The sequence below is a fragment of the Rhyacophila brunnea genome, unplaced genomic scaffold (assembly GCF_057557595.1).
Source record: "Rhyacophila brunnea isolate RB1 unplaced genomic scaffold, BYU_Rbru_1.0 scaffold_6, whole genome shotgun sequence".
NCBI lineage: Eukaryota > Metazoa > Arthropoda > Insecta > Trichoptera > Rhyacophilidae > Rhyacophila > Rhyacophila brunnea.
The window spans coordinates 43,799,674-43,816,284 of record NW_028233276.1 but is presented as its reverse complement, the minus strand read 5'-3'; the positions used below and the strand labels follow the sequence as shown (position 1 = coordinate 43,816,284).

The window sequence follows — 16,611 nt, the reverse complement described above, 5'->3', positions numbered from 1 at the left end:
TATTTTAATTTTAATTAACACTATGCATTAAATTTCCACCATGGATTGACAGTTAACACCACAATAGGAAGAAAATGGCTATTCATTTTAATATTTTACCTGTCGTTAAATTATTGTTAAAATTTGTTGTTCGAAAATGTTCCTGTAAACTTGGTTAGTCGCTTTTTAGAAATAAATTCCACTGTCTTTCGTAATCGGAATAATTGAATGGATAATCCATTCAATTTTATAAGTTCCCTAATTTTCAGCTTTACAGAAAACTGGCGAGGATAGGTCTAGAAACTTTTAAGCCGAAATAAATGTATGGAAAGTGGGTACCACAGGCGGTGGAAGTTTATATTCCGGAATATATTCATTGTTGATCGCCGTTTTTAATTATCGAGACTTAGGAACAAGCGAAAGTTTCCAGCACGAAAGTTCCCACATAAGAATATTTGCGAGAATACTTAAAAGCTCTTATATTGAGGAGACTCTATAGCGCTCGTGCGGTAAGCGAGCTTTGAACATACGAAAATAATTTATTGTAAGTGAAATACATAATACGCTTGAGTAATTAATTATGTCGTATGAAACAACCGCAGTATCGACATTGAAATGTACATATTTGGTAAATGTAATCAATGGCGTAAGATAATTTAATTTAATATTTGACGAAAAATATACTTAGTTACTATAATTTGAATTTAAATAATAATTCTATTTTATAAAAAAAACACTATAACATGTCAGCAATTGCCATAGGTCGCAAATGTGACATTGAGATCAATACATTCGTCTGGATCTAGGGATTTTTCGATCAGTGAAGAAGGCCATTGAAATTCACAGGAACCCTAACTACATTAATAGATGGCCTAATCTAATACGATAAAAAATAACCGCAAAACCCTTGAACAATATAAAATGAAATTATATAATTAATATTGGGGGATGTCTGCATTATGAGGTTTTCGTTTACTGCCACAGTTTGGATCCCGAGAGAGAGAGAGAGAGAGAGAGAGAGAGAGAGAGAGAGAGAGAGAGAGAGAGAGAGAGAGAGAGAGGAGAGTTCGATCCGCCGTCGATCGAACTAAATCAATGTAAGATGGCGGCGCGCCCCATTTCATTGGCCGACGCATATCAATCAATTCTGCCACCATACCGATATACCTACCAGTAGCACCACACATAGATTAATATAAGCCACCAACTTTAAATCTTTAATTTGTCTATGCCCTCGTGATGCATATTATCGTGAATAAATATAGTAATTTTATAATCATACTAATTTTCTATTTATTGTACGACATTGTGAACTTTTACATATTTCAATAAATTAATAAAGTATCACAATAAAGCAAAGAATTAAAGCCTCCCCCAAACCAAAGCGAATATTCGCAGCGAATTCGCAACGCCCTCGCTATCGCTGTCGCTACCGCTTGGATTTGATGCGAATTTCGCGTTTGGCCCCACACCAAAGCGTCAGCGACGCAGCCATAGACTAAATAATTTTATTTACGCGCCAGATTTAAAATTGTAAATATTATTAATATTTTACGCCAATTATTCTATAATTTTTATGAATTAAATATAAAAAATACACGTACACTATAGCGCTTTCAGAATTGCTACAACTTTTACCCACTTTGCGTAAAGTGTATTTTAATTATCTGAAACAAGGTGGCAGCATTGGATGCAGCCATAGACTAAATACATATACGAATGTCAAAGTGACAGTTGTGTGTTGACAAAATGTACACGTCTTCTGAATGCTTATTACACGCTGAAGATATAATGAGATGGCGTGCGACAAATTACATCGACATTTAATATAACCTTACTTTATGACAGGGCAAGATTGCCATGGCTCATAGGTAAGATAGATTTACTCAGTTTCATAACTGCACATATTATAAATAAGCATTTACCATGAAGGGTTAACAGGATTTGAAGGTAATATGCTATTGAAATAACATGTCTCCGTTATTTGAATTGTAGGTTTTGACTATTTTGCGTTTCTACGCAGAGGGAGCGTACCAAAAACGGGTAGGCCAAGTCTTCTGCGCAATGAGCCAGGCATCAGTAAGCAGATGCATAGGAAACGTGTCCGATGCTATAATAGCAGTGCTTAGTAATACTTACATACAGTCGCCATACAGCGCTGACAGTCTTTAGTGTTGTGTTGATACCCTCTGATCAATTTATACAATATTACAATGTACATGTCATGTAACTAGAGTAACTGCGCATAGACACAACAAGTAAATTACCTACTCAATAAGAATTTAACGGGAATATTATTTTGTGTCGGTAAAAATATTTTTTAATTTCAGACTTCAAGAAAGGGCAGGTTTCCCGAAAATCATTGGGTGCATTAACTGCACCCATGTGCGAATATACCCGTCATACTTGGAGACTTTCAAAAATGAGCGCAGAAAATTTTCTGTAAATGTGAAATTCGTAATAAAATCTATGTTGTTTCTGATACATTCATATTCATTACGTATAATATCATAACATGACATTTATTTTTATGCAGGTATCTGACATGGACATTCTGGCAGTGAGTGCCAGATTTCCTTTGAGTGTTTATGACCAATTCATATTTAGTGGATCGTTGGTAAAAACTGAAATGAAACATCTACAGAACGACAAGAATTGGGAATTTTGTTTTATTAGGGAAGTATGTTAAACTTTACTTTACTATGGCAGTACCAGTAACAAATATTTTTGTTTGGTTTATATTCATCCGTATTTTGTACAGGTACTTCAAAGGAATCAAAATTTTGCATAGGTATGAATATGATATTTAATGAAACAGTTTTTTAATTATTTAAATCCTGATTTCTAATATTTTTACAACTTTCAGTCGAAAACATATTCAAATTAACAGACTGTGTATATTGAAATCATTCTAGTGCCACCATAGGCCAGCCAGACTCACTACACGGCTGCCCGCTGTTTGACCAGGGATGTGATTGAGTGTTTTTGGATAATGGACCACACCAGATCGCATAGCTACAGCAACAAGTGCAAGACCAACCGTGGCTATACATACAGTATACATGTATATATTAAATATAATTTATGTATATTTATTTATGGCTTATACACCGAAACAAAATATGTCACTTAACTGTACTTGAATATTTTTGCAGGATCATTCAATAAAAAATACTTGGTTTAGGTTAAGAAAGTTTTAATAATCATTTTTGCACAGAATACAAGAAAAATATTTGTATAATTATTAGAATTACAATGAGCTTTAAAAGTAACACGATATTGTAATAAAATGGACAAATATGAAAAAAAATAACAATAAATTGTATATAGATAGGTAGACAGGGTTCAGATGATTCTGGCAGTGCAGGCGACTCATTTAGGTGTCAGTATTGTTACTTTCAAATGACAATAACACCGTTCCAATGTGATTCGGTCGTGCCAGAAGACTCTGTCCTTCCTCTATTTAGTAACCGGGCGTTTTACAACTTTAAATGAAAATTAAGTGGGTATATAGATAGTATATTTTTTCTAGTATAATATTATTTAATTAGGTGACTTTTTATTTCTTTATTACTTGAAATGGTGTTTATATGGTAGATGGATTATAATGGTTTTGAAATATAGTTATTTTTGTTAATTTTACTTTAACTGAGTCATTTACGTTGACAGCTGTTTCGGCACATAAACTCATTTTCGGAAATTTGTGATAATTTGTGAAATATAAAAGAGCTACAGGTCACGTAGCAAATTAAATACGCTTAGTTAAATAATAAATACGTACCAAATATTTTACAAAATACACCACATACATCCATCGAATATGGTATATAAAATACAGATTCAAGTATCAAATAATTCTTGGATAAATAGATGTTTATGTAAGTATATGTTTTTTTAAATACTTACATGATACTGTGTTGTATAACATTTAAATTTATATTTTTGATTTTGATTTACATACTTAAATGTACCTATATAAATTTGTAATGTACAGTAGGTACTTAATTACATTTTTAACATTAGGAAATTACCATTATTCGATTCTATCCACCCGCCATGTCTATAATCACCCCAACGCTGGATAGAAAGAGACATCACACAAAATTGGCTGTTTGATAATAAATGGTAGTTGAAAAATATTTTAGAGTATGATTATGTCCATAGAAACAGGTTTTAAGTCATTCATATTTGTCCGAATAATGTGTAGCAGAAAAATAGAAATTTTAAAAAGGGTCTATTCAGTATTCACCCCATTCTACGGCAAACATTTTTCTTAATAAAAATAGGTACATCAATAGAGGAATCATGAAATGGACCTTGGCCCTCGCCCACGCCTTATTCATCCTTGTATATTATATTATCACACTTAATGTTTTGGAAAATTCATTAACATTGTGCACAAATGCCACTTTTGTTGATTGACACTTCACTTAGTTGATCTCTTTGTTCACGTGAAGTACAATAAAAGTATGTAGCAGCGAAGAACTAGAGACCGAAAATAGTAGAAGGAGCTAGAAGAGGCTTTCATCTAGCAGTGGAATGACCCCGACTGATGTTTATGATGAAATATTATTTTATTCCTGTTAATGCCGGGGGTTTCATTTTTAATTTCTTCTGGTGCTTTGTACCTACGTTGAAAGGTTGAAGATCTTTGCTAAAATTAAATTCATCACAAAGCATTAGTATATCTCCAACATCATTCAGGTAGGTATCCATGATGATAATATAATATTATGTACTTAGAGGAGGTACCTGACCTTTATATTTACATGCACATAAAATAATTAATCTTATTGCCTAAAGCAGACCAAGATATACCTACCTACATAATATTACATGAACAGAAGTTTAAGAACATCTCAATCAAGTTTAAAATGTTTGTAGGTATACAAATTAATGTGAAACAGAAAACATTGGTTATGTTAGGTAGGTACATGGAACATGTAGATATTATCTTGGTTCGCGGTCGGCACTGGGCAAAACCAGTTTATTAGCTCAATATACCTATACATAATGAAGGAAATATATACCTAGTAGGCAGTGGCGAAGGGTGGAGGTAGGCTGTTAAGATCCGCCATAAATAGTGCACATTAAACTTTTTCAGACATACATATTTGTTTTCATTGAAATAAGACTACAATTTACAGATAATGTTGGTTAGATTTAAAAAAATCAATTAAACCCTGAAAAACCAAGCCATAATAGATAATAGTCAAAAAATACACGTCTATCAATAAAATATCTAAAATTATGCAATTAAATCATACATAACTTTGAGCATTTTATAGATAGAATAATATTTTTTATTTATTATAGTTTGATTTACGCAGGACTTAATGAATTAAAAAAATGAACCAACAATATGTGTAATATGTAGTTTTAATCCAACGAAAACAAATAACTATGAGTGAAAAATTGTGCACAATTTTGTCGTATTGCCCAAATTAGACCAAATCTATTATGGTTTCGTTTAGGCAGGGTTTAATTGATTTTTAAAAACTAACTAACACCATCTGTAAATTGTAGTCTTAATTCAATAAAAACAAATAAATATGACTAACATAGCTTAGTGTGCACTATTTATAGCGAATCTTAACAGCCTACCTCCACCCTTCGCCACTGCTAGTAGGTATATAGGTACATAATATCGTTTTTGTGATTGAGGTCTCTTGAGATCAAAAAACAAACACAACCTAGGTATGTCCTACTGTAAATAACCCGATAGTAAGTAGTATGTAAGGTTTTTGGTCTAAAACCTTACAAAATACCACAATGACGACATGGAGTACCTACTTATCTACCTATATGTATATTATATCTTTAGCTACAATAGAAATGCTATGCTGCATAATGTTAGATGCAAAAAAATAATCTTAAAGACTACCTATCTAACCTAAAAAAATATTATCAACGAATATAAAATGGGTATTTACGTGACCGATACCGAATATGATTGAAGTAGGTATTGTAAATGATACCTAATTATAACATTATTGATATGACTGCTCGAAAGTCGAAACCAAAACGTCAAACGATCGCAATAAGTTAGAACTGTCAGTGCACTAACAATCAAAGTTATAAAGTTTCTGTTATTGAAGGCTGTGCATGACGCAAATTAATAATATGTATTTTTTAAATATCGGGACCTTAGATTAAAGTTATTTATTTATAATAGCGTATTCATCCTGTCAAAAAACTTTACATACTTTGGTTAGACAAAGATACCTACATAATATTATTATGACGACCTTCATACCATTTTCAACAATTTCCCTGCCAATTTCATCCCATATCTTATCTTTCTTTCTTATGTTTTGTAGTCACTGTCAGAGAAATCATAAAGGATTGGATATTTCCGGACCAACTCGATCAGCTGCTCAATGTCTTCGCCATTTTGATTTTACTAATTCCCTTGGCGAAATTGTCCGCCGCGAATAAATTCGCTGTCGACAGAGTTCCCGAAAATCGCAGCGAATATTCGCTGCAAATTCGCACTCAAGACGCAAGGCGGTCGCGCAAGCGTGCTCTGTCCCGTAAGCCAATACGAGCTTGATTGGCGAATAATTCGCTGCGAATATTCGCCGCGAATATTCGCTTTGGTTTGGGGGAGGCTTAATAGATCGACTGTATCTATGTCAAGTAATAATCGTAAAATATTTTTGATTCGTTTTTCTACCCTCATGCACGTTGCAGCTACCGTTTTGCGAGTTGCAATTTTTAACCCAGCTGCAGCAAGACCGTTTACTGACTTTATCGTTTGTATCAATCAAAGTGGCAGCGCTGCATGGCTGCATAGGAAGAGGATCGTCCAGGGGTCGGAATAGTTTTTAGCTATTTGGAAAGTGCATGCAAGTGTGCAACTGGGTCACTCATTTTCAATGCAATTGCTTTCCTGCATACAATAATGAACATTGAATTCTTTCAATCATTCTGGATGTCTAGATAAATGGTTACGAGGCTATATTAATATTAAATATTATTCTTGTGTAGTGTCGATGTACCTAATATTATGTTGCACGTCAAGACCCCGTGTTTAGACAGTTCGCGCTTTAATGCTAGCAATAAACATCTGGCATGCGACTTAAATCACTAGTGAGATGATTAATTTCAAGTCGTTACGATCTGTAACACTCACAAATGTTTGTCGTGTGCGCGTGGCCTTAGAAACGGTAAAACGACATTTCTCCATCGCTCAGCATTGACGATAATTACCATTATCATCATCCGGGGTCGATCTACTGATATATGAAGGCCTCATCACTATACTCACAGTGCGGAGTGTCTGACTATGGGAAATGCACCAGGAAAACTCGACGAGAATCTATAAGTAGTCGGCGGAGTAAATATGGAAGCCAGTGGCATCTGGTAGATTTTGTTAACCCCGCCCGCTCCTTCCTTCTCAAAAATCAATGGTAAATTATTATGACTATTTTTTTAATGGACTGCCTCCAACCATTTTTCTGTGTGCGCGTCTGCTTCTGAAAATCCCACTATACGAACGAAACACGTGTCATAAAGCAACACCGATTTGTATCTGGCGAATTCATGTCGTGTGTTTTCTCATTTTATTGAAGAAGAAAAAACTAAATGTCTGATCCATTTCATTAATATTTCAATAAATCTCCAACAGAGTAAATAAAGGTTAATGAAAATACATAATTTTGAAAAACACTTCTGAGAAAATATATTATAACCAATAGAATAAATCTTTTTGAAAAAATAAGGCACCCGGCAGGAATCGAACCTGCATCTCCTGGGGTTACGCCGCAATCCGCGCATTATCCACTATGCTACGAGGTGACATACTAATGACGACAAACTTTAACTATTGGCCTTTTTAATACCTGCTCATCAGCGTTCTTCCAAATCAAGCTACTATTGACAATCGGTTTTAATATTCGGAATAAAAGAAATAGTTAATTAAAAATAAAGGTTAATAAAAAAACTCGAGGTGCGATTTTATTATTCGTTCTGAGTATCCAGAACTGACTAAGTAATGTTGTCTTATGAATCATTCGAACAGTAAAATGATTTTAGTATTTCACAATATCCTTCCTCTCAGTTTCTTTTACCAAGTATTCGTTCGTTCTGTTTCATTGGATTTTGAGTAATCTTAACTGTTGCTAATAATGATTATTTGTTCTCTATTGTTTCAGGTACGTTCCGAATTTTGAATCGATTTACTGCTTCGTTTTGGATTTCCACAACATTTTCGATTAAGGTAAGCAATTTTGGTTGAAATATCCAATTCCAATTTGTGGATGCAATTGCCCAAAGCAAGTATGCTTACTTAATCTAAATTCACAATCGGTTAACAGATTGTATTTCAATAATTAATTAATATCTACTAACTCTCTACCCAGACTACTAGTTTTCTTACGAATCTATGGGTTGACACTCTTTTTACAATGAATAGGGCTAGGTGGCGTTTTTCGCAAGTGGACTGTAATTTTTGAATGATGGTGTGGAGTCCGGATCTAGGGGTGGGGTCGATTTAACAGAATGCCAGACACTGACCTTAATGATGATTTATGATGGTTCCGTGGTCTGGTTGCACTGTCACTCGCGCGGTATTGACGGTACACAGTTTATGGATGATAATGAGGTTGATGAATTATGATGATTATGATGATTATTATTATATGAGTGATGGGAGCCGGTATCACAGCTTGGTAGGTAGGTATTCAGAAGTATCCGACGGTTCCACTATATCTAGCTGACGAACTACTTCTGAATCAGTCTGTATTATTGAGTCAATCATTAAGCGACGGAAAGCTATTAGAAACCGTCCGCTGTGTCTATCTAACTCCTTTTTGAGTCACGCTGTCGGCAGGGACGGCTCTAGTAAAGGAGCAAAGTGTGCAGTGCACTCCCATCATAGATTAAATACAAATATATAATATAAAACCCCCATGTATTCAGAAAAATGCGATATCGAAAACTTATGCGAAATCACTCATTTTAAATTCCGCGCGTTTTCGAACAATGGTAACGCAAGCGCTTCAACACTTCGCCTCAGTCACCCATACACACAAATGTCGAAAAAACAATGTCGATGAGACGCGACCAATACACACGTAATAGTTCCATCGATGTGACACGCCAGGAGCATAATTCGAAGTGTTCCTTGAATTTACGCACATTTTACACGCACACATTTATAGCGGACAACCACAACGACAAAAGAAATGAAGCTTGTAGAATCAAAATCACCAAAGTTATATAAGACTACATGAGTCTTCGTTGGAAACGATGTTTTTCATCTTTTTTTCATTTCAAGTACAGTGTACAGGTCGAAAGCACGCACACATAAACTAGTCATGTGGACTTTTATACACAAACCTCACTAACCAATATGAATATTCCTACATATAACTCAGGCGACGCGTCGAGGTACAGTTGGAAGCCTAATTATTATAATGAAATGACGAACTTCATGTCGATGCATATTGTGTCAAAAATATAATCATATTCACGACTGTTAGTTTGGTTGATATAGTCTATGGGTTGATCGTTCGACAGTTGGGTTTATAATATAGATTTAATAGTATTTACAATGAGTACCGTGTATTCAGTTGCATATATTAAAGACAATCGTCACGATTTTTCTAAACGAATTGATATTAAAGTGGCAGGCCGTCCTTTGCCATCTATAAATTTAATTCAAAAGTGTACAGTGAAAACGAAGATTGTTAATCGGAAATTTAATGTAAAAACACAATGGCTTTGCGGATGTAATATTCTTAATACCCTATTTTGTTTTCCATGTCTGTTGTTTGGCGGAGATGTTAACTGGACGGTCCATGGGATTCAAGACTTGGTCCACCTGTCAGTAAAAATCAAAAAACACAGTGGTTCAGAAAAACATATTTTAAATGAAATGCAACTTGCAGTCTTGGGAGAAATAGATATACGTTCACAATTGGATGCAGGGTACCGTTTATCTGTGAAACAATTTAACGAACGTGTCGACAAAAATCGTTATATTTTATCCAGATTGATTGACTGTGTGAAGTTCTGTGGTGCATTTGAATTAGCTCTTAGAGGACATGATGAATCTGCAGATTCAAATAATCCAGGTGTTTACCGAGGGCTTATTGACTTTGTCTCGGAAATTGACATAGCCATGAAACAGCATTTGGAGAGCAATAGTGTTTTTAAGGGTACATCAAAAACGATTCAAAATGACATTTTAGATTCGATTCTAGAGGTGTGCCGTAACGAAATTAAAAATGAAATATCACAAAGCAAGTTTGTAGCTATACAAGCAGATGAAACAACGGACGTATCTACTACAGAACAACTTGTTTTGGTCATAAGGTATGAACTACGCGGACAGATCCATGAACGATTCTGGAAATTTATGACGCCGAAAAACCACACTGCGGCAGGTATTGCATCTGAAATTTTGAAAGAACTAGAACTTCTCGACATTAAACAAGCACAACTAATTGGCCAGAGTTATGATGGCGCATCCGTGATGAGTGGCCGATTAGGTGGTGTACAGGCTTTGATAAAAGCTTCGTATCCACACGCACACTTCATACATTGTTATGCACATCAATTGAATTTGATAATGGAAAGAAGTGTTTCAGCTAACACCATAGTCCGAAACTTTTTTGCTAATTTACGAGCGTTTCCAATTTTTTTTTCGAGGTCTGCGAAGCGAACTGATATCTTGAAAGAAATAGTTCATAGAAAAATACCAGCAGCACCAACAACGAGGTGGAATTTTAATATAAGAACAGTTACTGTTGTCCATACTTATCGAGATCAGTTAAAAGAGTGCATGGAACACATTTTAGAATCTGAAAATTTAGACGCCGATACCATTAATCAAGCTGGAATGTTGTTACGGTATTTAAACGAAGACAATTTTAACTATTGGTTAGATTTCTTTGCCAAAATTATGCCAAACTGTGATATACTTTTTAAACAACTTCAATCGAGGTCAAAGGACGTGTTGGAGATAAATATGGACATTGAACACTTTACGCGTGCTATACGATGTATTCGTCAAAATAATCATATGTCACAAATTCAACCATCGAAAAAACGTCGTCCCAATGATTTACCTCATTCTGTGATATGCAATGAAGTATGCGACATTATAGTGAACCAAGCGAAAGATCGTTTCGAATATAAAGGTCATTTAGTAATAGCCAAATTGTTTTTTAGTGAAAAGTTCCGGGATTATCATACAAATTTTCCAACTACAGATTTTAATACGGTAACATCATTATACGACATTATTGACAAATTTAAACTTAAAAATGAACTAATAGTCTTATACAGTAGAGAAGATTTCTACGTTACTGATGGAGCATTGTCGATACTTCAACTTTTCACTAATAATAATTTACTGGAAGTATTTAGTGAAAGTGTTACCCTATTAAAAATAATTTGTACAATTCCGATGACTTCAGTGGAAAGTGAGCGTTGTTTCTCAACTTTAAAGAGAGTTAAGTCATTTTTGAGAAATACCATGTCTCAAGGCAGGCTAAATGCTCTTGCGATGCTAAGTATAGAAAAACAATTGATATCGTCAATACCGGACTTTAATATTCGTGTTATTGACGTGTTTTCAAAATCCAAGGATCGGAGGATGGACTTCTTGCATAAATAGGTGAGTCTTTTTTGCACTCCCTCATATTCTTGTCACCGGCCGCCACTGGCTGTCGGTAGGAAGCGACGCTGAAGTATAACAACTTGCAAAGTTGCAACACGACCACTTACTGGATATTTCTTGAACTAACTGAATGTTATTTGCATCACGGTCTATAATGACCCGTAATTGCTAAGTGTCTGGTCTTGTGACAAAAACACTGGGATTTTAGGGTGGTGTGAAGTTAGGTGGATTGCGAATATAAATGGTCCTACCAGGGCTTTTTTACCAGGAAAATTGCAGGAGCAATACATACATAATCAAATAGTTTGCTTTGGGGAGAGTATCTATCGAAATATTGAATTTTTTTTTGTGAATTCGGTTAATCAATCGTTCTCCACATGACGCCGCATTGTTTTCAAAATGATATAAAATTGATTAGCCTCCATATTTCTCTACTCATCCTACGGTTTTCACAGACACACTATGATTAGGATGTGACCTTATCAAAATATTTAAATATGTTCATATGTGTATATAATCATATTATATAATATGATGAGGATTGATTCCCTTTTGTAGTCCGTATATCTCTGTGCTTAATACCCTCCGTTTAGCCCTCAAGCTGTTCGGATTAAAAATAAGTAGGTATATCACAATTTCATATTTTAGTACCTACTACTGATAATTGCGAACTATAGTCTAATTGAAAACAAGGAAACTTTTAATATACCTACCATTTGGATTAATTGGGAGAGTCATATGACAAATCATTTGTTATGAAAAAATAGCACATTGACGTGTTCATAACTCTTTTGTATAGAAAAATTATTACATTTGTGTAGGTATTTAATTTAATCGGAGACTATTTAAGTACTTACTATATATATTTTATGCGTGCCCACAGTATGTAAGTAACTGTATACATACAATTTATTGTAAATTTATGAAAAAATATTACCAATTGTTCACTTAAAAATTAATTTAAACACGTAACACTTAATTTAATATTCAGGATCGATTTTGTCCCCTTATGTGTCCCTCCAATTACTTCAGTAGGTATCTAATATATGCCTATGAAGTTAATATAGGTATATTTAAATTCTAATGGATGTGGAAGTTTGTACTATTCCATTTGAGTGGATTGAACTCAAATAGAATAGTACAAAACTTAATTCCATTTGCAATTTAGAAGAAATCTTTATTTAGCTATGTATTTTTTTCGACTTATACGAGGTATAAATGAGAACTCTGCCATTCTGGGCAGTGTTGACCTGTGTGTCCCTGATAACTATCTTAGAAATAGAGAACATCAGTTGTTTATTCTCCCAAGGTGCAGAACCAACCTGCCACTGGTAATGCCAATTGGGAGGGCGATAACTATGTTCAACGAAATTGCTTCGGGTGTTGATATATTCCACCTACGTGAGGATGAGTATAGGTGGACGTTATTTTATAAATTTTTAAAATAGGGTCTGCTTAACTCATCCGGTGTATTTCCATGTACCTATATAATTAATATTTTTGTATGTACATATTTCTACTGTTTAATAACATATTATCTATCTCTTTTTTATGTCATGTTGTGAACGTCTTAAACTTATAATTTGTAATGTCCACAATATGTAAAAATAAATAAATTGAAATTGAAATTGAAATTAGAATTTAAATTAAAATTTCATCAAGTATCTTCGGTCGATAGTATTAATATCATAAATATATATTTTATTAGTATGCTTTTTCACCATGAATAAGTGTCATATATCTCCATTAAAGTAACCGTTAGAATATTGATGAAATTACATGTTGTATTTTGTGACAAAATTCACTAGATTGCTATATTTGGCATCATTTTTTTGTTTGTTGGTTTACGGGCGTGACTGACTGATGTTCCGGATTTTCAAAGGCCATTATTGCTAAAAGGGGGACGTTGGCATATTAAATAAATGTCGATTAGGCTTATTTTGTTTATTTTTCTCGTACTTCGCTTTTAGGCTAATTGCTTACATTGAACCAAGCAACGAAATGCCATTCACTATTTATTGATGGGGGACATTTTGACTGTATCGGAGACATTGCAACTTCCACTTTTTTTATATTGCCCATCAATCTTAATATTTAAAAGTAACACGGAATAGGCATACTATTTTTCATACAGCCTACGAGAGCACCTAATAGGTAGGAATCGCAGAAAACCCCGAATTATTTTCAGTGTAATCGTGTTATACCTAATTTGTTCTACACTTACTACAGCATTAGAAACTTTTTTCCGGCGATTCCTGATTATCTGTCATTTTAGATTATCCGATCTTTCCGCAATAACGTTCATGTCTGATAATCAAAACTATTGTATTTAAAATTATAATTATTATCTAATGGATTTAATTTTTGTACTATTCCATTTGAGTCGTTTTTTTGCCTTTCGGCATCTTCAGGCACTATGTGCACTCATCAAAAGGCAAACACACACACAACAAATACAGTTAACTCTAACTTAAGTATATAACAAAGTAATACAATAAAGTAGGTAAAAATTTTATCGCCTACCTATTAAGTCAAGGATCACAATAAAACAAATTATGAATATTTGTAAAGTGTTTGTAAAAAAAACTTATCACTAATAATACACTCGATAAGCGTATAAATCGTCAAAACCTAATAATTGATCATTAGTAATTATAAACAATAAAAATACTACTCTCAAGAGGTGTAAAATCTTCCATTCTGGGAACAATGGTAACGTTGCAAAAAACGACTCAAATGGAATAGTACTAAACTGAAATCCATTAAAATTTAAATTCAAATTCCATCAAGTACATACCTTCGGTCGACAGTTTTAAAATTGTACTTATTATCGATTGATTTACATACCTTCTGTAAAATACAGCAAGAAATATACCCCACTCGCAATCATTACAAAACGTGAACGTGAAGTTATCTAAAAAAAAAAAGTACCTACATAATCACTTAGTTTATTAATAATCAGGACCTGTTTCGTCTACTTTAAAGGGTCATCTTCAACTAATACAAAATATACAAGAATACGTATATTTCTACTAAGAAATTTATTGAAGTTTTGGACCATTATTAAATAAAATTCTAACAAATTATATGTTAAAAAATAAATAAATCCAATTTACTTAGCTGTGTAACTTCGTGGATGTATCTTTGAAGCAGATGACACATGGTCCGCATTGTTATTTATTTAAAAGCATAGAAAAAGCGTTGGTCTCATTTAAACAGAGCGTCTTGCGTGGCAAATAAACTGATATTCGGGAAGCCGGAAGGAAAATGAAGACCTGGTCGACCTCGTACAAGATTAGGGGGGGGGGGGGCGTTGAGTTGGATTTCAATTCTTTTAGCGTCTCCAACTCTGACTTAGATGGGAGATGCTGGAGTAGCTCAAGGAAGGAAGCATTTTAATCAATACAATGATTTTTTTAACAAAATTTTACAGTTAACACCATTAAAGAAATAATTAACTCGATGTTGAGACATTTACTGTGGATAAATAAAGTGTTGATATTTGAGACTAACTTGCATTTTAACGTATTTTAATAGTAGGATTGTATAATCAATGAAATGTAAGCTCATTGACTAGATTATTCTCACTACCTGATACTTGGTCTGATAAAACCTATTGTCTTCGTTGTAACTGTACCATTATGTATATATTACTTACAATTTTATTTGGTATGGTTCCAATAGTGATAAAAGTTAGTACACATAACTATGGTCGCCCCTCGTAAATTGGATTGAATTGAATTATTTAATATCATGTTATACGATATACGGCGACAATTTATATTACCGGCATAATGCAGCTGGATGCTTAAACTAGGAGAGAGCATGCATAACTAGTTAAATAAAATAAATCAATGCCTAAGGATTATCATGTGGGTAAATAGTTATTTATTATATCATATTATATTATATAAGTACGAGACAATTTAACAACTGCGTATCCTAGACTTTCAACTTTAAGGCTATTTTATCCTTTATTATATTATATAATATAATAATATGCTTGTTTTAAAACACCGCGATAATAGCGGCATATTATACCTAATTTCATATTATTGTCGTCGCCTGTCCAACGTTGGTTTTGTATTCAATTACTTAAAAATGATAAATTAATAAGTATGAGAAATTTATAATATGTGCCACTTACTGGATGATTATCAAAGTATTTCCCTTTCCCATAGGAATAGTAAACGATCGTTTAATAGCTTATAAATAGGCAAATCAATAAATATCATGGGTATTCAATGAATATTAGGTGCTTGTGATACCACATACTTCCGCCAATCTTGATTATCTCATCAATCCAGCAGGCTCTTTTCGCCCTCTAGGTCTAGGGGCCTTATGTTGTAACTTGCGAGTTGAAGTCGCCCAGTCTACATGACGTCTTATGACATTGTGACGTACTACCGGAGTGAGTCAAAGCATTCGGGAAATTAACGCTACTCAAATACTAGCGTTATCCATTGTCCCCATACACAAATAAGTGTTTCAGCATAATAATATCTATGGTGAGCCGTGTGCGTTGGGCGGCTTGCCTCGAGCGTGTATTGGTATACGTCACAATTACGTCATGTCGTCGGGTAACTTCATATCACAAGTTATAACATAAGGCCCTAGGTCTTATAATAATATCTGTTGGGTACCCTTGGATGAGATGTCTCCGGCGATGTTCTGTTCTTTGATAGATATGGTTTGCTGCCCATCTTCTATGCTGCTCTCCCAGACCACTAGTTTTTGAATGTAAGGTCCATGTTTTGCACCTTTTACATGTACGCTATTAAATGCTGGAATAACACTAACTGGATAGTCAGGTGCTGTCCTTTCATCAGGGGGCGCCGGGTTTGACTCACTGAGTGAGGTCACAATATATTTATGTGATTTTCTCAATCTTGGTTTTTGTCATTCTTTCTCTTCTATTACATATTACACGACTCTCATGGCCTGCTGTAGTGTTAACATAAAATAATATACATATTTTATTCAGGCATCCAAATGCATCTCAC

At 34.1% G+C, this 16,611-nt stretch overlaps 1 protein-coding gene and 1 long non-coding RNA gene across 3 annotated transcripts in view; both read left to right on the top strand.

Annotated features, from left to right (window-relative positions):
* The window catches only part of LOC147065706 (uncharacterized), a 432,281-nt gene that overhangs the window by 269,772 nt on the left and 145,898 nt on the right, over positions 1 to 16,611 (top strand). The gene's annotated exons all lie outside the window — the stretch shown is intronic.
* On the top strand, positions 1,704 to 3,166 carry LOC147065707 (uncharacterized). 2 transcript variants are annotated; one of them, XM_085956839.1, is made up of 4 exons: positions 1,709 to 1,850; positions 2,310 to 2,421; positions 2,516 to 2,659; positions 2,895 to 3,166. In XM_085956839.1, exons 1-4 carry the CDS (start codon positions 1,840 to 1,842, stop codon positions 2,940 to 2,942), a joined length of 315 nt encoding a protein of 104 aa, XP_085812965.1. In that variant the 5' UTR covers positions 1,709 to 1,839; the 3' UTR covers positions 2,943 to 3,166. The 2 variants fall into 2 exon arrangements, 1 of the variants encoding a protein (XP_085812965.1); XR_015071788.1 differs by lacking the exon at positions 2,310 to 2,421 and having other exon boundaries at positions 1,704 to 1,850.

Excerpts from the sequence above, each read along its gene's own strand:
- LOC147065707 (XM_085956839.1), top strand. Across the intron at positions 2,422-2,515 it reads ATGAGCGCAGAAAATTTTCT|GTATCTGACATGGACATTCT; the intron begins GTAAATGTGAAA and ends ATTTTTATGCAG. Across the intron at positions 2,660-2,894 it reads AATTTTGTTTTATTAGGGAA|TGCCACCATAGGCCAGCCAG; the intron begins GTATGTTAAACT and ends AAATCATTCTAG.